This window comes from Penicillium odoratum, assembly GCF_028828045.1.
Source record: "Penicillium odoratum strain IBT 22623 chromosome Unknown utg000006l_segment0_segment0, whole genome shotgun sequence".
Classification (NCBI taxonomy): domain Eukaryota; kingdom Fungi; phylum Ascomycota; class Eurotiomycetes; order Eurotiales; family Aspergillaceae; genus Penicillium; species Penicillium odoratum.
Genome location: NW_026643148.1, coordinates 1,389,352 through 1,413,506, shown reverse-complemented (window position 1 = coordinate 1,413,506; position 24,155 = coordinate 1,389,352). Strand labels below are relative to the sequence as shown.

The window sequence follows — 24,155 nt, the reverse complement described above, 5'->3', positions numbered from 1 at the left end:
GTGATGCGAGGAGCATGACAATGAGCATGGGGTCACATCAACAGACAAGGGGGCTATATCACACGAGGTCCTCTCGGTCTGACATATCACTTCTGCCTAAGCTCGTGTACTCAATACTTGGTGGACTTTATGATAGTAGTTGCAATTTGAAAGTGGCGGCCCGATAGAATTGCATTTGCAATTGTGTTCGTTGGACTATCGATAAGCCGCCGACGCGTTGATTGTTTACTCGTCACAATTTCTCCCGCTTGCCTCTCCGCATCACGGCAAAATGCTGGACTGGATGAAGGGAACTGAGCCAGAGGCTGCAGGTGAGTCTATTCATTAAGACAAAAGGCAAAATCTAATAATTGCAGACACCTCGAAGGTCCTAGAGCCCCCCGAAACACCAGCTCCCGTGTTCGCGATCCGCGCCTTCAAGAGCGCTTTGTTTGGTACTCCAGGCGCAGAGGACGAGAAGACCCCTCATCCAGCGCAGCCAAAGCAGACAGTGCAAGGTCATCAGCGCAGTAAAAGCGACACCACTAAGCCCGTACCTATCCCCGTCCCCAAGATATTGGAGCCAAACAAAACCGACCTCGACGCGATTGCCAACCCCTCCGGCTCCCCAACAAAGAGCATCCTCGTCACTCCAGGCACAATCTCGAACCGACGCAAAACCGTATCCTTTGGTGAAAGTGTGGTGGACAATGAAGGGAAACGTGACAGCCACTCGACTAAGGTCGTCAAGACGCCCCCGAATCCGTCGGGCAATCTGAGCATTCAGTGGATGTCCGGGTCGGCAGACGGCAAGCCGCGTAGCAAATTAACTCAAACGTTATTGGATGCTCGCGATAATGCGACAAAAAATGCGGACTCGAGCAAGTCCACTGATGCTTCAAATGCCGATATCGCCACGCGCTCCCAGTCCAAAGATGAAAGCGATGCAGAGGATATCACTCTCAACCTGGATGAACCCCGGTCGGAATCGGGCAAATACTGGAAGACCGAATTCGACAACTATCGCGTACGCACCAATCGCGAAATCAAGAAATTAATTCACTATCGAACCATCGCGAAGTCCTACGCCCGAAAGAAGGACTCGGAGGCTGTTCGACTGGCCGATAAGCTAAAGGAGGAGGAGGAAAAGGTCTCGGAGATGGAACGTCAAGTAACCCGTCTGGCTTCTTCGATCACAGGACAGGGCTCCCAGGCCGATAATGAGCAATTGATCCAGGATCTGACAAAACAAACCACCCTAGCCTTACAATACAAGCAGCAGGTCACTTCTCTACGCACCCTCCTGGAAAAACAAGGAGTTTTGAAAGATGGCGTGGTGCAGGTCAGTGAGCCAGCAAAGGGAAAGGAGTCGGTCACATCATCGGATGAGCTCCGGGAAACACAGCTGCAGCTTAAGCAAGCAAATGCCAAAATTGAGGAGATGAGGCAGCAAAACCCAGACCTGAGCGCGCTTGAAACACTCGCGCAAAGCTCGGAGAAGAAGGCGCAAGAACTCGAACGGGAGAATAAGAGCCTCAAACAGACCCTCGCTCGCGTCAAGCAAGAAATGTCGCGATACGAAGGCCGACGCAAGGAGAAAGAGAACAAGTTAAAGCAAAGAGAAGCCAAGCTGGAGGCACGCATCCAGGAGTATCGCGACCGCTTGAAAACCACCACTCAGGAGCACCGACAGTCCGAGGACGCATTACGAAAGAGCTTTGATGACGAACGCCGCCGCATGCAGACCCAGATTGACCAGCTCAGGATAAGGGTCTCTGCTGTAGAACGTGCACCTACTCTCCGGTCTCATTACCGGCGCTCTATGAGCCCACGAAAAGAGTATACAGGCGTGCAGGCATACGACTTTGCAGGCCAAAGCCAAATCCCCGATCACCCTGAGGTAGAAGAAGAGGCCACCGAAGATATCGAAGCACCACCCAGTCCCAGTCCGCGTTCCAAGTCCCGCGAAGCGCGACAGTCACGCAATTCCACCGGCGCTCTCGAGCTCAAACGCACATCTCGAGATATGCGAGATACCGCTGATGATGACGCGGTCACCCATTACCTCAACGAGATTCTACCCCGGCCCAATCTCCGTTCCCGCCATACAGAGCCTGAGATCAACTTTCCTTCCTCGCCCCCTGATATCAGCACTCTAAAATCACTCAGCCGCGGTTACTCTAAGTACAAAACTGGTGAAAACCAGCGCTCATACCGTTCTCTCTACCGTGACCCTCGCGATCCCGACACCACAAATTCAAACACACAAGCGTATACCAACTCACATCGCCCACGGACACATATCAGATCTACTTTGGATACGATCTCGGGCCCGACTACCTCACGGGCGGGTCTTTATGCTGGAAATACCATCTCCAGTGGAGAGCGACTTGGAAGAGGGCACGTATTGGCTGGTATGACCACCAAAGACCTACCCTCTGAGCGAGTTTATGCGGCGAAGTCGCGGCTGAGCCAGAAAAGTGAAAGAGCGAGAGCTTTGGGGAAGGAAAATCTCTGAGGTCTATGGCTGTCGGCGTGAATGCATATTGAGACTGATGATACGTTAGCATGTCAGTGGCGGTGTAAAGGTTGTTTTAATTTTATTCTTTTAGCGGTGAATTGAATACCTTGAGAATCAGAATACCAATAAATAAATAAGATTTATGTACTTTATGAAGTGATAAAAAGTAAACCTGAGGCCGGGCACATTTGGCGGCTCGGGTGCTTGGATTCCAATGAATATGTGTATTTGTAAGATTCCGTATAGATATAGAGATAAACGATACTTGTTTGGTACAAGATCGTTCATTTGTTTTTCGATAATATTCAGATAAGTACCAGATGGTCAGGTTCCCGCCGGGCCCTATATCCATGGCAGAGTCCTCATGCCACTCCATTGCATAGCACACGAGTCCTCGAGCAGTAGGGGGTTTGGATATTCGCTTTCTCTTACGCTTCGGGACATGTCCATATCTCACGATCGATGCCCTCTCACCAAGCGGATTCCGAATCGCTTGGCGTAGGTCATTGGTGAACTCCGGGATTGACTTCATCAGCTCCGGAGAGAATTTGTTTTCACGCTATAATGTAGCTCTTTCTTTCCCTATACGACAGCCTAGCTTTCAATATACTCTTCTAAATTTTGTCTATCATAGTTTTCCTGCAATGTAATTTGCATAAGCTCCAGGTTTGTAGAAGCTGCTGGTTTGGCATTGTGGTTGTGATTGTGATCTTATTAGGCATCTTATTAGGCATCTTATTAGGCATCTTATTAGGCATCTTATTAGGCCAGCCTATGATAGGCTGTGGATAGAGGTCGGCCTATCAGATTAGGCCTAGAGAAGAGGTGAGCCTAATAGGCTGGGCTATAGTTAATACCTAGAATCGAATCACCCCTGTAGAACTACCGACTATTAAAGAAACTGGAGACCTACAAAGGTCAAGTAAATAGATAATACTAACTTAGGGTAGGGATGGAAACACTTCCAGTAAGTAAATAAGAATTATTTGGCTTACCCTAGAAAGAAAATATACAAAAAGGAAAGAACTATCTTACTAGACTTCATAAAAGAGTAGAGGGTAAAGATATACGGCTTGATGTAAGTTAAAGTGATAAGACAAAAGTGTTAACCACCCCCTAGAGACCCACCACCTACAATGCCTATTCATATCGCGTATAAAAATCCTGCCAAAACATTTCAAATATATCTGAGAGCCCCGAATGCAAGCAATAAATCGATTTAGTGATTTGGATAAGCCTTACTATGCAGTGGTGTATACCAACTCGGCTCGATGGAAAAGGTTTTTTTGACATGATATTGCATAATCATATGAGGTGTCAAGTTAAGTAACTAACGTTTAGAACTTTTGATCTGCCATTGTACCACTCCGAACTTGCGTAAATCTTTCCTCTTACAGTAAAATTCTGTTCCACATTTAATTTCTATCACTCGATTGGAACTAACAAAAAAAACCAAGAAGCCAACGTTAACAATGAATCCAATACTCTGCAACCAATATTGACATAGTAAGATATTTCGACCAAAGACATCTCAACGAAAGACAGCCAAATACTTAGAAAGTAAAGTCTTTAACGACTTTCTTTGGTGGGATTCCTGAAGAAGAATGCGTTTGCTGGTGGGGCCATAATGTATGTGACTCATCATCTGCGGCACTGTAGCTTATACACTCCTTCAGTGTAAGTAGCTCTTCCTTCTTTTCCATCAGATTCTGCCACATTTTATGCTTTCGTCCTAGGCCTTGCCCTCCAAAGTCATGAACAAGATGAAGTACTTCTTCACACATCTTGAGAGCATCGTCAATTCTGCCCTGGTCCTCGTAGCAGTGGACCAAGAACCACATTGCTTGAACTGATTAGGAGACATCGAAGTTAGTTATTGAATTCATAGAAAGAGGAAATTGATCGACGATTGGCAAATGACTCTTACCTCGATCCGAATGCTCCCCGTCTGCACGCTTGACATTTTCATATCTTTGTTTATTCATCACATCTTCCCATATAGCTTGCGCCTCCGAGTACCGGCCTTGACGCCAGTAAAGATGCCCATGCCAAGTGCGACCTGCTAGGGTTCCCAAGTGATTTTCGCCCAAATTTCGTTCAGCGGCGGGCAACCCTTCTCGAAACAGTTCTTCCGCCGCCTTGAAGTTATTCATAGCAATGTTGATTTTCGCCATTGTCAATTTGGCTTGAAGTGTGAGCGGGTGTTCACGTCCTAGTGTATTCATCCGAATCTCCACGACTTCTTCGCTCATCTTCAGCGAAGGCTCAAGGTGTTCCTCGCCCATAAATCCAGCGATATCAGCAAGATCAATCTGGGCCTGTAGAGTCTTTGAATGCTTCGGACCTAATAGCTTCAAGAATCCTTCGTATACTTGTGATTGCAGCTTGATTGCCCCTTCATTATCAAAATAGCGTAGCTTGACTTTGGCAAGATTTGCCAAAGCAGTCCAAGTAAGCTCGTGGTCAGGGCCAATGCCTTCCAACTGTGCCAAATTTTCGAAAGCCTCTTGGTGCAATAGGTGGGCTTCGTGAAGTCGGGTGCATAATAGACAAGTGGCTCCGAGCGTATCCATAATCTGCAAAGTTGTGGGATGTTTCGGTCCAAATAAGCTCTTAGCTGACTCGAGAACTTCGTACTGTAGTATTCTTGCTTCATTGTTCCGTGTCTGTATGGCATATACGGTAGACAACAAAAGAGCAATTCTGATCCCAGGTTCCGAATCCGCCCCTAGGCGTGAAAATACGAAGTCTTTCACTTGAACTTGTAGCTCTTCCGCTTTAGCCCAGTATCCGCAATGGAGATAAACCAAGCTAAACTTTGCATATTCAATGGCCTGAAGCCTCCCAAACCCCGGGCGAGGGATGAACCACGGCATTGACAAAGGCCAACAACGGCTAGGTGGACCGCCTTTTGCCTCTTCAAAGTTTTTTTTGAGATCCGCCTGAAGATCCGCTTGGAACTTCCGTACTGTTTCCACGTGAGGATAGATCTGCTTCATAAGTCGTTCATTTAGAATCGCATGTCCATTCGGAGGCTGAAAAAAAATAGACTGAGCTAACATCGTGGCTGCTGCTTGACACCAAATGGCTTGTTCAGCTGTGCTTGTCTCTGGTCTCTGTCGTACCCAGTCATGCACCAGTGGATGTAACCAGTAACTGTTATTCTCTTCATGCTGTGTCAACAACCCAAGCCGCTCCAGAAGAGACAGAGCATCGCGCAGCCGGTCGACAGAAAACGGATTATCATCATCATCCCTTAGGAGAGCAGGCAAAGTGACGCCCGGTCTCGTCAGCTTCTCCACGATAGCTGCAGCCCATCCGCGAAATTTTTTCGTCCATGTCTTCGGTTTCGCTTGCATAAGCGCTGGTATGGTGGCACGCTGCCTGGCCCGAGCGTCCTCTCTTTCCCGTCGAGGATTCAGTGCTGCGCTTGTGATAAATTCAAATTCAATATTTTCCCAGTGGAAGAACGAAAAAGTCTTCAAAAGCTCTAAAGCATCTCTTGATTGGGGGCTGTCTTTTCGCTCAAGGCCGACGTATATGATCTCATATGTAGACCATACACTTATTTTTGACATGTGCTCGTTTTCATTGCCATGAGATGGACTTCTGCTTCGAGTCGTGCGGACGGTGTCCCACGTTCGTCGGTAGTACTCTGGATATTCACTGAGAGGGCACAGCTTTTGTAAAATAGCCTTTCCAGCATGGATGAGTGCAAGAGGCAGGTATCCAAGAATCCGAGCGGCTCTGTGGGCATACTCTCGTGTCGCTGCCTCCCAAGGACGGTGGATCACCGCAGCTGCGAGAAGTAGGTCGCTTGCTTCCTCAGCCTCAAGCTTTTCGAAATGAAAAGATCCAGCGCCTTCAGTTCCATGTGTTCTGTTGAAGGGATTGCGAGTGGTAATGAGAATCATGCCTCTTTCTCCTCCTGGAAAGTAACGCGTGACATCAATTTCGTCGTCATCGGCATTGTCAATCAGAAGAAGCCAAGGGTACTCTAGACTCGATAACCAGGCCTTTGCCGCGTTTTCGTTAGGCTCAACACCACCATTCTTAGCAATCTCAGCATAAGAGTGTTTGGCATTTTCGTAGGAACTTCCATCGATCCAAAAGATTCCCCAGAAACTAGATTTTATCTTTAATGATGTTCAAGGCAGTCGGATCATTAAATCTTACTGTTCTCTGTTATCCTGAGCAAATTTGCAACAGAACTCTGTCTTTCCAGAGCCCCCAAGCCCGTAGATGACGAAGCGCTTTTGGTGGTCTTGGCGTTTGCGAGATTCCAAAACATTGAGAGTAGCTTTCAATTCTTCCAATTGCTTCTGTCGACCAGTATAATAGCTGCTTACACTGTGTGGTATGTAAAAATGCTTGTTGAACTTAGTGAGCCCGGCCACTTGATTTGCTGATTTGATATATTCATCGAACTTCCAAAAATTAGTTCATATATAGTCATCTGAGCTTTGAAAAGACCCACATCGTTTGAGTCAACGGAACCCTTGAGCGCAGAGCGGAGACTGCTGATCTTGCCCTCTAGTCTATTCGTTTGGTACTGCAAATCCTCTGATATCTTTCCCACAACAATGTCATCTGCTGCGTGTCGACTAAGCGTGTATGAACTGGCCAGTTAAATAATATTAGCATGATGTCCCAGCCCTAGCCCCTAGCTACTAAATGTGGTTGAACATACAGAGTAAGCATAGACAGAAACATTGAAATGCTCTGCTGGTTGTTCGTGAGACGCGCGCGTATTTGCATATATTCGCCATCCCGATCCTGTTTCCGAATTGTTTTTCTCAGATCGTCGAGCTTTGTCCCTCCAGAACGGCCTGTCTTTCCAATGATTTCCTCGAGCAAGGCGCGTAGGCTCTTAATGGTGTGTTCACTCTGTTCCAAAAGACCGCGTAGCTTTTTCCAATTTTCGTTAATTCGAGATTTCGAGATATCGTCTTGACTTGTGCTATTGAGCGACGCATCAAAGCTAGTCGAGTCAGGTCTGGAATACCAGAAATTCAGGACAGCATCATTGGCATCACTGAGCGATTTGACCTCATGAGTCAATATGGCAATCTCATCATTGATTCTAGCGGAGCCTTTTCGGATATCATTAAGATAGGATATCACACTGACAGAGATCTCTGCCAAGCCTGCAGCTCCTACCACGATAGAGAAAGGATCCATACCAGCTCGTAATCACAAGTGAAATCTTCTCTGGGAAGAATGACAGCCAGTAATCGCAGATTACCACAGACTGGCAACGGGCAAATGAAAGTTTCATCTCAAAGGGGGGGGTTCGTTCAGTTAACAATGTTGATCAAGAACAGAGGGCGCTAAAGTACCATGGAGGCCGCCCCGTGCCGTCTCCCCCCGGGTGGAGCAGCTGTCCCGTAAACACTAATTGCGACCAATAATGCACAATAGCAAGGCGAGGCTGAGATCAAGGCGCTTCGGTATTCATCGCGCACGAGCCATCGGGTGGCGGTGGATGATGAAGGGGCCCAAGAGATCTGCGTGATCTAGAGTGAAATTATACAAATAGCAGGTGATTCGGTAAAATCAGTAGAATGTCGAAACTAAGGTTATCTTCTGATTCGCAACTGACAAGTACTGGCGGCTTCTCAACAAATAAAAGGTTGGGGCCACACCATAAGGTGGTTTAAATTAGTGCTCACCCATTTGCACTATTCAAAACGACCATTTCATTATCTGGCTGCACATGTCAGCCCTTAGTAACTTGTACTAATGCGATCACTGTATCTGTTTCACCGAAATAGGATAGCGCGGCATGAAGCGGAGACAGGGCGCATAACAGTAGGCCGATGGGCGTTGCTAAGTCACTACACTGTCTGGCCACATCCGCGGATCCACGGTATTTTGCATTAGAGCAACGATGGTGAACCATACTAAAACTTACAACATTTTTTGTGTAAAACATATTATCTAATACTAGCATTGTTTCCTTTCAAAGAGAAGATTGTGATCTGGGCTGTACTGGCAATACTAGGAGAGAATTGTGATCTGGCAGGCCCAGGATCCGCGGATGTGGCCAGACAGTGTAAATCCATTTCAGCCACCCCCTGGATGAGTTTCCCCCCGTGACGCGGCCCAAACGCTATACTATGTGGTCCCGAAGATAGCGCTAATGCACGCCTCGTCACATTCCGCTGATATGGGTAACGGGTTTCGAAGAAAACTTGTCCATCCCGAAGCACGCCACCACCTACAGTACTATTCAGCCCAGTAGGAGTCTCAAGAGCTGCATGCCACTCCAGTGAGCAAAAGGGATTTCTGGTGACAATGGAATAATGGAATTCACCCACTCACTCTTGAAGTCCACACTGGGAGATAAATCACTCAAGAATCTGTAACGCAACGCTAATACGGCACTTACGGTGCGTGCCCCATTCTCAGCTGAGTGGGGCGGTATTGGCGCACAATCGTGCATTGAATTACAAATACGGAGGTGGATACCTGGCTATCTGTAAAGCTGGAACTTTTGGTGCCGAATAATATCTCTTTGTCCTAACAATGACCCTTGTCTCAGGCTCTATTGCTTCTCGATTCTCTTTTCCATTTTCACCCAAATACAACTCCAACTCAGGTCCTTGATACTTTTCACCTGATATGGATGATTCGGCCTTTTTCCTGGTTCCTTGGCGCGCTGGTCTTTTGGTCCTAGTGTTTTCGTGGGGGGCCTACTTTCTTATCCAAAAGCGTCGTCAAAATGAAGTCAGACGCCCACAAATGTCTTCAGATATTAATACTCACATGATGTTTAGATCAACAAGCTCTTCGGTCAAAAGCATGGCTGCCAGCCCATCCTGAAAACACTACCGTACAAATGGCCGTTGGCTATCGACGTTTTCAAGAGCCAATACGAAGCTCTGGTGAATGGGAACCTGCTGGATTTTCAAGCAGAGTATTTCCAAAGGCACAAAATTGGCCCAACCTTTCAAGTCAAATTATTAGGTCAGGTCGGCTACTTCACTACGGACCCCAGGAATTTAGAGGCCATGCTCCAGACGCATTTTGATGGTAAGCGCCTCTAATCAAATTTAGCCTCGGGGTTTGTTTTCATATGGTTTACAATAGATTGGGAACTTGGGAGCAGTCGGAATGCGCTTTCACCTATGATTGGCCATGGCATATTCACCCAGGATGGCCCAGCCTGGAAGCATTCGCGAGAGACTCTTCGTCGACAGTTCGTGCGAATGCAGTATCAAGACACATCGGTTTTTGAAGGTCCCGTCGATGACTTCTTGAATAGTCTGCACTCTTCTACGGGTGTTGTCGATCTTCAGCCCGCTTTCTTCCGCTTCACACTAGCTACCACCATCTCCCTGATTTTTGGGGAGCCTTCTACAAGCCTCAAACAAAGTGATCACGATGCTTTCGCCAGTACATTTGACTATACATCATTGATTTCAGCGATGCGCATGAGACTGGCTGACTGGTGTTGGATCTATACACCCCCTGCATACCTTCGAGCCTGTACCTTGGTCAAAAATTATGCTAGTCATTACGTCACTTATGCTCTGGCTGATAAGAAGAAAAATGGAGAAGAGGCTGCTACCCAACGCCACCCATTTATCCTTGATCTTTTTAAAGAATTACAGGATCCCAAACTTGTTCGTGACCAACTTATGAACGTATTAATAGCGGGGAGAGATACTACCGCCTGTTTGATGTCGTGGGCATGGTAATTTATGCATAATATCGTTTCCAATGAAAATCGCTCATGCGCTGCAGTTATCAATTGGTTCGTCACCCAGCTGCGCTGGAGCGGCTTCGTGGAGAAGTGCTATCTTTCACCAAAGACGGTGTCAAGGTGACAAGAGCCCAAATCGCCAAGATGAACTACCTCAAATGTGTTCTGAATGAGAGTGAGCATGCAAAAACTGATCAGATATCAAAATTATGTCTGGCTGATGTTTGAAAGCAAATCGATTATACAGCCAAATCCCGGTAAACGTCCGAATTGCTCGAAATACCACTTATTTGCCGAAGGGTGGTGGAACAGATGGCGAATCCCGTGTCCTCATTCCAAAGGGGACTGGAGTTGGGTTCTCGGCCTATCATATGCATCGCGATAAAGAATTATACGGCGAAGATGCAAATGAATTCCGTCCAGAAAGGTGGGAAGGGCCCGAGTTAAAGAACATTGGGTTTGCTTTCATGCCTTTCCACGGTGGACCAAGGTTATGCCTCGGGAGTAAGTTACAGAGTTTCGTGGAATTTTTGAAGCTATTCTAATACTCGACTATAGAGGACTTTGCACTTACAGAGGCATCATATGGATTGGTCCGCCTCATCCAGACATTCCCAGGTCTCAGTAAAGCGCCAGATACCCCAACATTGACACCTGGAAAAGAAAAACAGAATCTCACTATTGTTGTTTCGAGTGCTGAAGGATGTAAAGTTCTCTTACGTTGATTTGAATGTGATCATTCAACTATGAAGAAAGAGCTCCTCTCTCTTTTTTATATCACTCTCTGTCGATATGGTAGTCCATCTCCACGGTACTAGAACAAGATTTTTCCAACGAGTCATTGTCCAATCATATTCACGTCTAACTGTAATAGGACTAGCTATTCTATATATTTTCTCGAGTTTTGCCATGCAAGTATTGGCTGCGGAACCGACTGCTGCTACTCTAGTCATATCGAGGTTTGGGTACCCGAACACTGGGGAGACAATGACTCTATTATTGTCCCGGGACTATGTTTTGCAGACACTGTGTAAAGAATAAGATAATACAGTTGCAAGTCCTTCAGTCCGCTAAGAAATAATTTAGTAAGCCTTTGAAGAGATGCAGAGAATTCTGGGTTGAACGCATTAGAGAACTTTGTAGGCCAAAGATGAATTCGTGGCTATTTACGTTTTATCAGCGATCGCATCTGCCATTGGCCCTTTAACTATGCGAAGAAAACATGCATTAAAACACTGAGTCGCGAACACACCTTAACCTGAAGTCTAAGTTGAACTTGGTGAAGATCAAGACTGTCCTGAATCGATTTGATGAGGCCTAGCAATACTCCCTGAAAGGTTTGCCTGTAGCTGAAAGAAACCTCGGTGTCAACCACAATTGGACTCCAACCGCTGAGTCATTGTTTGGACATCTCCGCTGGCGCCAAGGACGAGACTCGGAAGCGCTAGCTATATATGGGAAGCGGTTACAGCGAATCCCGAATCGAAAACAGGAAACGTGGAGATCAAGAGCATATATATCGACGTAAGTATTACTCTTGTTAAACAACATCTCATAGTCTATACTCTTTGGAATGGGATGCTGATCAATCTCTTCCTTATAGTCCAAGCAATGTGGTTCCGATCTCTGTGCCTCGAGGATAAGGGAACTTCGATGACGCCCTGAAAACGTGTGATACGGTAAATGATATTGTCAAAGGGTTTGGTGGCTGGTGACTAGGGCAGAAACACATGTTCTGGCAATATTGCGAGGAAAATAATACAGAATTACCAAATCTGGAAAAGCAGAACAAGACAAGCAGTGCCAGTGATGGTCAATGCCTTTGATTGGAGCACAAGCGGAAGTATCTTCCATTAGCAATACTACCCAAGAAAGTTGTGAAAGGTTTTAGTTTCTTAAACATTGAAGCTGTAGGAAGGATTTAGTCATGCTCTCGGCGTGAGCTTGACTTATAAGCACCGTAGATATCTCAATGCTGCTTCTGTTGTAGCTCAGAAGAAGACTGATGGATGCTATTTGAGAGGGAATATATGAGGCAATACATAACATGGGAAGGTCATGGATTTGGTTCTTCGTACGGACACCATAGCATTTATGGTGCGGCACTGTACCTGATCTGCAGCAGCTATATATCACAACAGCTTCAACATCGCTCACCCTATCTTGTACTATATAACTATATACTGTAGCTAGATGTGCTCGCTGCGTATTCCAGAACTGGGATAATGAATCTAGCTGGAATTAATTGCATGAGGAAACTGGTGTAACTGACGTAAAGGATCCGAAAAGAGAAGGGATGTTTCATTCCCTTGGCGAGGTCATATCATTGATATAGCTCTTTTCCTACAGCTTTGCCACGGATTATTTTGAAATTACGAATTGGCGTTTAAAAATCATTACTGTGTCAGAGCTGTATTTGCATCCGTTCGGTTGGGGTCCTATGGTTTTGCTAGCCAGTATATGTCCATCTGTACAAATATCCTCCTCCCCGCGCCTTTTTTATATTACGAGATATCTCTCTAGCTTCTCCTTCTATGTTTCTACACCCACTGAGAATAAAGGAAGAAATTTACATACAAATCTGAGTTTATAATCATCTCTCCATTAAGTTTGCTCTATGAAATTTCCTCATTGCGGGCGTGGACCTCGCTTTCTTCTTCACCTAGTCAAGTGTTGATTCTTTCTTTACAATCCCAACAGAGCTTTTGTACAGACATCAAAGTATTTATCGAACTTCCAAATCAAGTATAGACGCCTTTTGGGCTCTTGTTGGCCTGTTTGGAGGGTTTGGCGGAGACTGTTGCGGGGAAACTATGATGAACAGTATTAGCCAAAATGGTCCACCTTGACTTGATAAAGAACGTGTGATGCCAGATGCCTTAATCGATGGCATTACTATGGGCAAAGATAAATGATATTTAAGCACTGAGCTTCGCCATCGGGATCGCTGAAAATAATAGAAGTGTAGTCTCAAAGTCAACCGTACAGAGAAGAAAGTCTCTACTTACAATAAGTCTGCTCTTTTGTAGGCGTTCGAGTCAGATAAAATGTCATGTAAATGAAGGCTAGAGACATTGCCATTATGGCCCCGACCTTCTGGTTGAAAATGGAGACAAATAGAACCAATCCTAATAGTACTCCTGTCCCTATGTGGTAGAATTCTTTGACTGATAGGTGTGAGGGGGTTGATGTGGAAAACGACATGGCTTTGCAAAATAGTGGAGAAGGTGAAGCTCATTTGTTAGGCAATTGAGGTGGAAATGAAGATCAAGGAAGCGGTGTGAAAATGTGGACCAAGGTAAGAAAACCCAATCGTTTTGCACCACGTATTATTTACTACTAAATCATCTTTATTATCTAATTAATAAAATGATAACTAATAATTGAAAAATAAAGACTCTTGTTGTTTCGCACGGGCCTCGGTATTGGACCTCTACGACTTATCACATGGAGATACGAAAGTATCGAGTTTCTTTTGAACCAGAATACTCAGGATATTATATGCTAGTCTAGCCTCCTTACATTCACACCGCTACGCTAATTGAACCTATGGGTAGCCGGAGCCAGTTTGTTGGGGGGTTAGATACATTGATTGGCGTGTTACCTTGGATCGGGTGAAAGTTTCTCCTTGGACCCGCATCCACATTCAAAATCCCCTTCAGACTAAAGTAAAGAAGCGTAGCCAAGTTCTGAAACGTCATCGCCCTAAAGCCTGTCAGAGAATAGTCGATGTTTTATTGCTTCGGGCAAATCTTTCCTTGTCCTGCTTCTTCTCAATTGCATCTACAAAGTCCTTCATTAGCGAAAGCGATATCGAGCCTACGATGACCATGGAGACCACATTGAACAACTACAACAAAGCACAAGGCACGAAGCAAGACACTTCTTCGAGATCTTTTATGCAGCTGCTCAAATACAGATTTAAGCCTTCAAGTACCGAGCAGAATCGCGATGGTTGCTTCCAAAACTTGACCCGCTGGCTACTTCATAACCAAATATGTGCGTTCCTCTCATTACCGACACTCGTCTCAGAAACCCTGGCGCCCTGTGGATCTCAATAACAAGAGGCATCATCCGTTATATCGATGGCAAAGTCCCCAGTTGCAGACTTGCGATTATTGATGAACCTCCGAACTCACACCTGAATTCTTAAATAGATTTATCGTTCAACTTCATCTCCGTCCTCTTTTCCATACACTCGTGCCTGCCCAAAGCCCGACCGTACACGTCAAAGTTTTTCTTATTGTCACATTACAATACAAGCACGGGAAAATATGGCGTCGGTAGTGGTGATATCTTCTTTCTTGGATTTTGTATCATACTTTTCACTGGTCTCCGTGCTAGCTGCATGGAATATCTCCTCGAGCCCCTAGCTAGACAGTTGGGTGTTTCAAAGAAGAAAGACGTTACTCGATTCTCGGAACAGGCATGGCTACTGTGTTACTACTCAGTATTTTGGACACTTGGAGTGGTAAGAAACGTTTCGCTTTTTTGCCCAGTGCTATTATTGTCGTGGCGCATTATTTAACTCTTCTTAGTATATATATTACAACTCGGACTACTTTCTAGCCCCAAGAGAGATGTTCACCAATTGGCCAACACGGGAGCTCCCTGGGATCACGAAGGCGTACATTCTGGGCCAGTGGGCCTTCTGGCTACAGCAACTCATCGTTATAAATATTGAGGAGCGTCGCAAGGACCATTGGCAAATGTTAGCCCACCATATTATAACAATTCTGCTAGTTTACACTTCATACGCATTGCACTTGACTCGTGTGGCTAACTTGGTCCTGGTCTTGATGGATGTGGTTGATATATTTTTCCCTGTAAGTTGATCAACTTTGATTTACGCTTTGGTGACAACGCACTGATATCCAATTAAGCTCGCCAAATGTTTGAAGTACCTCGGGTTTGGTACTATGCGAGATGTTATGTTCGGCTTCTTCATGCTTTCATGGTTCCTTGCACGTCACGTCTTTTACATTATGAACATGTATCATATCTGGATCTACATGCCTGAAACTATCAACCCCGGCTGTTATTACAAGTCACAGGACGGTCTGATGATCGGCCCGACCCCACTGCCTAAACAGGGCTGGTGGCATATGCTGGAAGCGTTTCTTAACCCCTCTGGTACTATTTGCTACAGCGATGGGATAAGGTGGGGTTTCCTTGGTGCCCTGGGCTTCCTTCAGGTTCTGACCTTACTTTGGTTTGTTTTGATCCTTCAGGTGGCAGTCCGTGTCATCAAAGGCATCGGCGCTGATGATATTCGGAGTGAAGATGAGGACGAGGGCGAGTTGGAAGAGAGAGGGAAGAAAATTCAAGGAGACCGATCGCTAGATCCAAGTGTTCAGGCGGTCAACCCAATAACATGGAAGCGAGGGATTGACGCTCGTGGGACTGCGCATTCGTCTTCAGTGGGCTTAACAGGGTCTTGGGATCGAAAAGAACTGTTGGGCAGAATTGGTTGTGAGAAACATTGATCGCCACTGGAAGCATAAATTTGTGGTCATTCGCAATTTATTTTGTGATTTGTGTCCTTGCTGCAGACGTGTAGATAGCATTTTGCCCAGTCGGATTTTTGTCCCTTCATACAAGCAATCGGTAACCTTTTGGTTTGCCCCTAATCAGTATAGGTTCCAGCCACCTCTTTCTGGCCCTCATTTGCTGCGGCGTAAAGTGCATTGCTATGATATCCACCCTGGGCGTTCACGTGCGTCTGCACCATGGTCCAGCAACATTTGGACCACACCTCTGTGGTCTTGGAAGGATGCGGCTTGAAAAGCATTGCCATGCTCTCAAATCTGCACATTGGCCGTTTGGACACGTCAAAAGACTTCCAAATACGCGCTATGACACTTAGTGGAGTGGGTTTCATAGTCACATGACCCCGAGCAGCTGTCGCTAACGTGAAGTCCGGTTGAGCGAGCGACCCTACCAAACTTCGAAAAATCATTAATTTTGAACTACCACTATAACCATTGAACTACCACTATAACCATTAAGTAACTCAAAATTTTGCTACTAAACACGTGAAGGGCATCCAGGATATATATGACCTTTTATCCCACAGCTAGAACATATCACATGCCGCCGAACCGAAGGCATAGAAGGTAAAGTAGGCTTAACAACCGCTCTATAGATACCTCTGGTAAATATATATCTTTACCATTATCTTCATCCTCATAAACCATATTATCTTTACCACTCTCTAGACCCCTAAAGATACCTATCTGGGCAGTAAACTTATGTATAGTCTCTCTTTTTTTATCTATTTCTTGTTAGTAGCCTCTAATTGGGTATAGCGATTCTAGAGAAAAATATAGTAGTGGACTACTTTGATAGTCATATTATAGGTCTTCTAAAGCTCTCTTTTTGTTAGTAAAGAGAGGATTAAAGAAGAAGATTCTAGACCTTTTTTAATCCGAGATTGTGATTTTATGAATTTTGAGAGAGTCTAGAGAGTATTTAGATCACTATCATTACCGGAAGAGAGTAGTCGCTGTAAGATAATATCGAGAGGAGGAAGGGAATCTAGGCGTATATTTAGCTTTTCTAAGACTTTATTAGTATTAAATAGTGCTAATCTAGTAGCTGAAAAGCTATTTAATATATAGTAGAAGTCTTAAAAGTACTAATTCTCGTATTAGCGATAAGTTTAAGAAAATCTTCCTTATTAATAGAGTTCTGTCACGGGCCAGTGCCCGGTATAAGGTCACGTGCACCACGTGACCATAACAACCTAACACACAGAACACCTACTTAATAATTCTCTCTTTAAGCTTTTTGTACACAGTTCGTGGCCTAGCTCAATTGAACATAAATTCTGCTTCAGCCCTTCACATACAAAAAGCTTCCAATTGGATATTGTAAAAATCTAAAATCATAGACGAATCGTCCCTGAATCAAGAGTGATTCGGCGACGTGACCCCTAAGTGAAGATGCAGGAGTCTACGAGCCCACCATCATGGGCGCAGACGCTGCTGCAGCAAATGGCACAGTCACAGGCCATACAGAGCGAACAGAACGAGCGAATCGACATAGAACGCGCAGCGCAGGAAGAATTAATACGACGTTACGACCAAGAGCGCGTTGCCCAAGACGAACGAATCCGTCGCCTAGAGACCATAATAGAGCAATTAGCCCTACGGCCAACAACGACGACAGGGGAACCAACTCCGGCACGAACCACCGTTGGATCGACCCCGGAACCCCCACGATTAGAACCCGTATACCGCCCGAAGGCACGACTGCCAGACCCGACCCCGTTTGGAGGAAACACAGCCGACTGGCCAACGTGGCGTGTGACAATAGAGAATAAACTGCATGTGGATGGCGTAGCAATTGGCTCGCCCCAAGATCAGTTTATGTACGTGTTCTCTAGGCTTGAGAAGCTCGCTTGGAAGAATACCGGAACCTTTGTGAAACTGCGACGAAACGATGGAGATCCGCAGACGATTCTGGATTACCTTGAGGGTATTTACGGAGACCCAAATATCAAAGCACGTGCTGCGAGACGTCTCCACCAGATACGCCAGTCGGATAGCATGCCTTTTGCGAAATTTCTACCTAGGTTAGAGAAGGAGTTTGCAGACGCAGGTGCCCTCGAATGGCACGACGAAGCGAAGAGGCAGATCCTATTGGGATCCCTGAATAAAAGCATGACGAATTCGTTGATGAATCGTGGTATTCCCGCTACGTTTTCGGACCTTATTGCTCGGCTCCATGAAATCAGCACCGATATGGACGCCCTTAGCATCAATACCCCAGAAAGATCGCACCGTGTATACGCCCAGAAGCACCAGGACTCAATGGATTGGACTCCAACCACCACAGTCAACCAAGCCGAATTCCGCACGAAACACCACCGATCAGGGCCCGAGACGAGTAGGCAGGCGAAGTGGGTCGACCACGAAGAAGTAGAGAGGCGACGAGACGAAGGAAGATGCCTTCGTTGCGGTAAGCTGGGCCACTTTATCGCAAAGTGCCCCCTACCAGCCACACAACACCAAGGACCAAGAGAGAAGCATCTCCGCAGGGTCCAAAGCAAGAAAGCCAGATACACAAATGATCGTGGATCAAATGTGTCATTTTCCGAGGACGAAGTCTCCTTAAGCGAGGATTCGGGAAAAGAGTAACTCCTGTTCTGAGTCGCGAACAGGAGCGAAAGGGGGTCGAAAGGCTGCTGAAACGAGAAACACTACCATTTTTAGTCGACGCTAGGGTGAATGAAATCCAATTTACACAAGCCCTAGTCGACAACGGATGCCGTTGTTACGCAACCGTAAATGAAGCGTTAGTTCAGTCGCTCCACCTCCCGCGCATTAGGATACCTACGCGGATCCTAGATGGAATAGTCCCGAATCAAAGCCGAATCACCCAAGTTACGCACTTTAACCTGGATATCCACGGCCACCAGCAAGGACGAGTATTCGCGTATATTATTCCCCAGCAGGAGGATAGTATAATATTAGGAGATCCTTGGCTACAAGACGTTAAAGGTCGATACTCAGCAAAGAAAGGGTATATCGATATATTTGCGAGAAACGGAGAACGAACAAGGTGCTGGAATCGCGCAGACCGCACGATCGGACCAACCAACGTAAAGAAAATACAAGTCAAGAAGTCGACAGCTCAGGGGTTGTACGACTTTATGCACAACGAGAAGCAGCCGAATCGACTTCGAATCGGCAAAGTCACAATAGACGACATTGAGAAGGCGCTTCGTCCAAAGAAACAGGATGACCCTAAGGATAAGCTGCCAAAGCACTATTGGCGGTGGTTGAATGTCTTTAGCCAGCAGTTGGCTGACGAATTACCACCGAATCGACCAGGAATCGACCATAAAATCACCCTAAAACGAGACCAGAACGGTATTGAGGAACCACCCCCATATGGTCCTCTCTACGGCATGAACAAGGAAGAACTCCTATATCTACGAAAGACGCTAACGGACCTTCTTGGAAAGAACTTCATACGAGTAAGCAAATCGCCCGCCGCGGCCCCAGTCCTACTAGTGAGGAAGCCAGGCGGAGGTATACGATTCTGTGTCGATTACCGCGGGTTAAACGAACTCACCGTGAAGGATCGTTACCCGTTACCACTGATAAGAGAGACGCTAAGGAATATGGGGCAGGCCAGATGGTTTTCTAAGCTGGATATTATCGCTGCTTTCCATAAGATCCGCGTCCAACCAGGAGAAGAATGGAAGACGGCGTTTCGGACACGATACGGCCTATACGAGTGGAACGTTACCCCATTTGGGCTGACTGGCGCACCAGCGACTTTTCAGAGGTATATCAATAAGATCCTACAGGAGTATCTTGATGATTTTGTGTCAGCCTACGTAGATGATATCATCATCTACAGCAGCGGAACGCTAGAGGATCACCGGCGAAAAGTAGGACAAGTGCTACAGAAACTGCAGGCAGCAGGCCTACAGTGTGATATTGGAAAATCGGAGTTTGAGCAGGATTCTGTGAAATACTTAGGGTTCATCGTACAAGCGGGTAGGGGAATCCATGTTGACCCGAAGAAGGTCATAGCTATCCGAGAATGGGAAGCACCGAAATCAGTACGAGATATACGGAGCTTCCTTGGATTCGCTAACTTCTACCGCCCGTTTATACCCCGATTCGCCGACCTTTCGGCACCCCTAACGAAATTGACGAGAAAAGACGCCCAATTCACGTGGGATAACGACTGCCAACGAGCATTTGAAGAATTGAAGGGCCTCTTCATTAACGCTCCGATTCTAGCACATTTCGAAGAGGATAAGGAAACAGTTATCGAGGCAGACGCATCAGGATGGGCCACAGGAGCCGTCCTATCGCAATACGGGCCAGACGGACAGCTACGCCCGTGCGCCTACCTCTCCCAGAAGCTATCGCCAGCAGAGTCAAATTACGAGATTCATGACAAAGAGCTGCTAGCGATTATACGTGCCCTCCGAGAGTGGAGACCAGAGTTAAAGATGGTGCCCCGATTCACTATCGTAACGGACCATAAAAACCTACGATACTTTGGCAAAGCACAGCACCTAAACGAACGACAAATGAGATGGGCGGATATCCTTGCGGAGTTCAACTACGAACTAAAGTATCGCCCCGGGAAGCTCGCCGCGAGACCTGACGCACTATCACGGCGAAGCCAAGACACCCCACAGCACATTACGGACGAAAGACTATCGAATCGGTTCCGAACCCTACTGAAAAAGGTGCAAATCAAGACAGGACGACCTGACTTACTGGCAGTAGAGGGGAATGACTTTGAGAAGGAAATACCCCTATTCGAAGAGCCTACGCTACAACAAGAATGGAAGAACGCGAGATCTACTGATCTGGAGTATCAGAAGATATGCGAAGCCCTGGTAAAGGGAGACCGGCGAATCACCGCCGAAACAAACGTGAAAACGACCCTATCGGAGTGCCACCTAGACGAACGAGGGCTATTCCACTTTAGGCAACGGATATGGATCCCAGACAATGAGACGCTACGCACAGGGATTATACAGAAGATCCACGACTCTCACGTCACAGCACACCCTGGCCGAGACGCTACCTACGCGATACTATCACGGAGGTTCTTCTGGCCAGGAGCAGCGAGAGATGTACGACGCTTCCTACGAAACTGCACAATTTGCGGCCGTAGCACTGTATGGCGCGACACAAAGCATGGGCTATTGAAACCGCTACCGATTCCGCAGCGAATATGGGCAGAATTATCCATGGATTTTATCGTGGAACTACCCCCAACAGCACACACAGGTGCAACGAATCTGATGGTAATCACGGACCGGCTTACAAAGAGCGTGATCCTTATAAGTATGGTAGAGATAACCGCTGAGAGAGTGGCGGATGCGTTCTTTACCCACTTTTATATGCACCACGGGCTACCACGAGCGATCACAAGTGACCGTGGGTCCCAGTTTGTGGGTGCATTCTGGCGAATAGTATGTGAGAAGCTGTCGATTCAACGTCGACTATCGACCGCTTTCCATCCGCAATCCGATGGCGCGACAGAGCGCGCGAACCAAGAAGTCGAACGGATCCTACGTGCATTCACGACCTACACGCAGGATAATTGGGATACACTACTCCCTATCGTTGCCACAGCGATTAATAACCGCAACGCTAGCGCAACAGGACTATCCCCGTTCTTCTTCACACATGGTTACCATGTTGACCCCATCGAGGTAGAAGAGATAGAAGAACCCCGCGAAACCCGTACACGACCAGGAATCGCGGGCGAAATGTTTGTGAATCGACTACGAGAAGCCACCGACTGGGCCCAAGCCGCGATCGCTTCTGCACAAGCTCTACAGGAAGAGCAATCGAATAAGCGACGACAGGCCGCACCAGTCTATAAGAAAGGCGACTGGGTATGGCTAAATTTACGGAATATACGCACACAGCGACAATCGAAGAAGCTTGATTGGCTGCATGCCCAATATCGAGTCTTAGACGTCCCCACTCCTCATACAGTACGATTAGAGGTGCCCACCGGCGTCCACCCAGTATTCCATGTGGAGCTAGTTAGGCCGGCCGCTTCAGACCCGTTTCCATCACAGATTGTGGACGATTCACATCCCCCACCAATGCTGGTTGACGGAGAACTTGAATACGAAGTGGAAGAGATAATAAACGTGAGACGTCAGAAAATCGGTCGAGGATACCGTGATGAAGCCCTAGTGAAATGGACAGGTTGGGCAGAACAAACCTGGCAGAGGCTCGACGACGTACGAGATTGCTCCGCATTAGATGCCTTTGAAAGACGATTCGGCCCCGTTTCGACCCTATTACAGGCCCGCAAACAACCGAATACGACTACGACACACATGAGGAGGACCACCCTAAAGGGGGGGTACTGTCACGGGCCAGTGCCCGGTATAAGGTCACGTGCACCACGTGACCATAACAACCTAACACACAGAACACCTACTTAATAATTCTCTCTTTAAGCTTTTTGTACACAGTTCGTGGCCTAGCTCAATTGAACATAAATTCTGCTTCAGCCCTTCACAGTTCACTCTATTCCGCATTAAGGTTAAAACCGCTCCTCTATAAAGCCTCTTCAAAACCGAAAAATAGCCTATATCTAAAGGTTATAAAAGGTAGGAAGCATAAGGAGGTATATAGATTACGATAATTTGGTTTTCTTTATAAAGTTGGTCAAATTTGGGGGTTAAATAACTCCTATGACCATCGAGGACTAGTAGATAATATTTTCCCACTCTTACCTAATATTTAGGATAAAAAGATGTTTTAACCACCATAAACTAATTATATTAGTAGTCTAGCTATTTTCACTTATAGTGAGATATGCTCCTTCTTGATTTAAAAGAAGATAAGGGCGTAGATGCTCTAGAAATTTTTTTCCCTTAAAAATGAAGAGTGGAGGCATAATACTTCTAGAAGCTCGAATATTGTCACGGTGTGTCCTGATAGGGTCCGTAGGGACCCGCTAAGACCGATAAGGGAGATCACGGGCACGTGATCTATATCTTATTTATCTGCACTTCCGATCTGGATCCTGTTATAGCTCTTCGAGCTACGTCTTGTATAATAGCTTACGCTAGACCGTCCGCCGACCTGCTGCCGGATCAATTAGAAACCCTCTGAACCCGACCCGATCCCGCCGGTCTTCTCCTATTATAACCCTGCCAGCCTGCACCCTGACAAATATACTCTATTATAGTTATCTACTCGCGATTTCCGGCTTATAAAAGAGCTCTTTTCCCGTAGTATTCTGTAGAAGTAATAATCTTTTATATTACGCCGCTACCTATAGTAAAACCACTCTTATTAAAGTTAAAGATATCGTCTGAAACAATACCCCACTTTTTAATGGTCTTTTGAACTAAATCAAACCATGGCTTAATGATCCGGGGGTCTTCTGAGAGTGCTCTCTGATAGTCTTATTTACGAGAGAGTCGCGTAGAGAGATTTAGGTGTTGTTTGATAAATTAAGAAGGCTAATTGATACCAGTGGTAGATAGTGTGTTTTTCTTTATACTAAGTAAAAGATTGGCTATATCTCGCAATATAGGCAAAGTAAGAGCTATACCTCTTGTATCTATATTAAGTAGCTAATTCTCTATCGATTGCTCCTCGATTTGGGTGAATATATGACCAGATGCCCTCTTTTCAGCATCAGATTCTTTAAAGTTGAGATAGGTATCTTAAAAGATCGTGCAGTAGCTGCAGCAGAGGGAGATTTACCATCTTTTATAGCTTTTATAGCTAATAAAAGGCGACCTTCTTGCTCTATCAACTTTGTTTATTTCTCAGAGCGTTGGGGTGGCATTTTTGTTGTGGTTAAAAAGTATGTATTATTATTGAAGTGGATTTTCGATGGGGTCGCTCGGGCGACCGTGGATCACGTTAGTCAGAATCCGCACTTAAGAACCATGGTTCGAGGGCGGGTAATAATTCAGACAATTACACGATCGAGTACGGACCCTATTGGTCGATAAAATACGTCCGTTTACGTGAGCCGACATAGCACGCTAATCTTGTAAGAACTAGCTTAGTTGTGGTCTGTATGGCATATCCCCCCAGACCTTCTGCTTTCTCTTTCTTTTCTCCATATCCCCAATACACACACCAATATGTGAGCTTTCCTACAGTATTCTAGTCATCTCCCCCTCTTGGCGGCCCAAGGCGCTAAGAGCATCTGCTCATAGGGCAATGCCTATCGCCATGGACCTCTCTCTCTCTCTCTCTCTCTCTCTCTCTCTCTCTCTCTCTCTCTCTCTCTCTCTCTCTCTCTCCCTCTCCTCTCTCTTCCTCTCTCTTCCTTCTTATTCCTTCTCAGAATGCAAACCTTAACCATTTCGTCCGTTTTCACGCTATCATGTAGCCTTTTCTTTCCCTGTATAACAGACCAGCTGTTAACACCATATGACCATTATAGCCATACAGCGTAGTCGAATTACTCGGCTTA

The 24,155-nt window shown here is 46.1% G+C and overlaps 5 protein-coding genes across 5 annotated transcripts; 4 read left to right on the top strand and 1 right to left on the bottom strand.

Annotated features, from left to right (window-relative positions):
- Window positions 1–271: 271 nt before the first annotated feature.
- N7520_008976 (uncharacterized protein) lies at window positions 272–2,497 on the top strand (the record flags this gene model as incomplete). Its single annotated transcript, XM_057142910.1, has 2 exons — window positions 272–311; window positions 357–2,497. 2 exons carry the CDS (start codon window positions 272–274, stop codon window positions 2,495–2,497), a joined length of 2,181 nt encoding a protein of 726 aa, XP_056992198.1.
- A 1,556-nt stretch (window positions 2,498–4,053) lies between these two features.
- Window positions 4,054–7,681, bottom strand: N7520_008975 (Tetratricopeptide-like helical; the record flags this gene model as incomplete). The annotated part of the gene is made up of 5 exons (XM_057142909.1): window positions 4,054–4,349; window positions 4,428–6,625; window positions 6,677–6,927; window positions 6,978–7,119; window positions 7,191–7,681. 5 exons carry the CDS (start codon window positions 7,679–7,681, stop codon window positions 4,054–4,056), a joined length of 3,378 nt encoding a protein of 1,125 aa, XP_056992197.1.
- Window positions 7,682–9,124: 1,443 nt separating this feature from the next.
- On the top strand, window positions 9,125–10,933 carry N7520_008974 (cytochrome P450; the record flags this gene model as incomplete). The annotated part of the gene is made up of 6 exons (XM_057142908.1): window positions 9,125–9,229; window positions 9,280–9,535; window positions 9,593–10,199; window positions 10,250–10,383; window positions 10,440–10,712; window positions 10,767–10,933. 6 exons carry the CDS (start codon window positions 9,125–9,127, stop codon window positions 10,931–10,933), a joined length of 1,542 nt encoding a protein of 513 aa, XP_056992196.1.
- Window positions 10,934–14,788: 3,855 nt separating this feature from the next.
- N7520_008973 (longevity assurance proteins LAG1/LAC1) lies at window positions 14,789–15,694 on the top strand (the record flags this gene model as incomplete). Its single annotated transcript, XM_057142907.1, has 2 exons — window positions 14,789–15,034; window positions 15,092–15,694. 2 exons carry the CDS (start codon window positions 14,789–14,791, stop codon window positions 15,692–15,694), a joined length of 849 nt encoding a protein of 282 aa, XP_056992195.1.
- Window positions 15,695–17,152: 1,458 nt separating this feature from the next.
- N7520_008972 (uncharacterized protein) lies at window positions 17,153–18,349 on the top strand (the record flags this gene model as incomplete). Its single annotated transcript, XM_057142906.1, has 1 exon — window positions 17,153–18,349. One exon carries the CDS (start codon window positions 17,153–17,155, stop codon window positions 18,347–18,349), a length of 1,197 nt encoding a protein of 398 aa, XP_056992194.1.
- Between the last annotated feature and the right edge of the window lie 5,806 nt (window positions 18,350–24,155).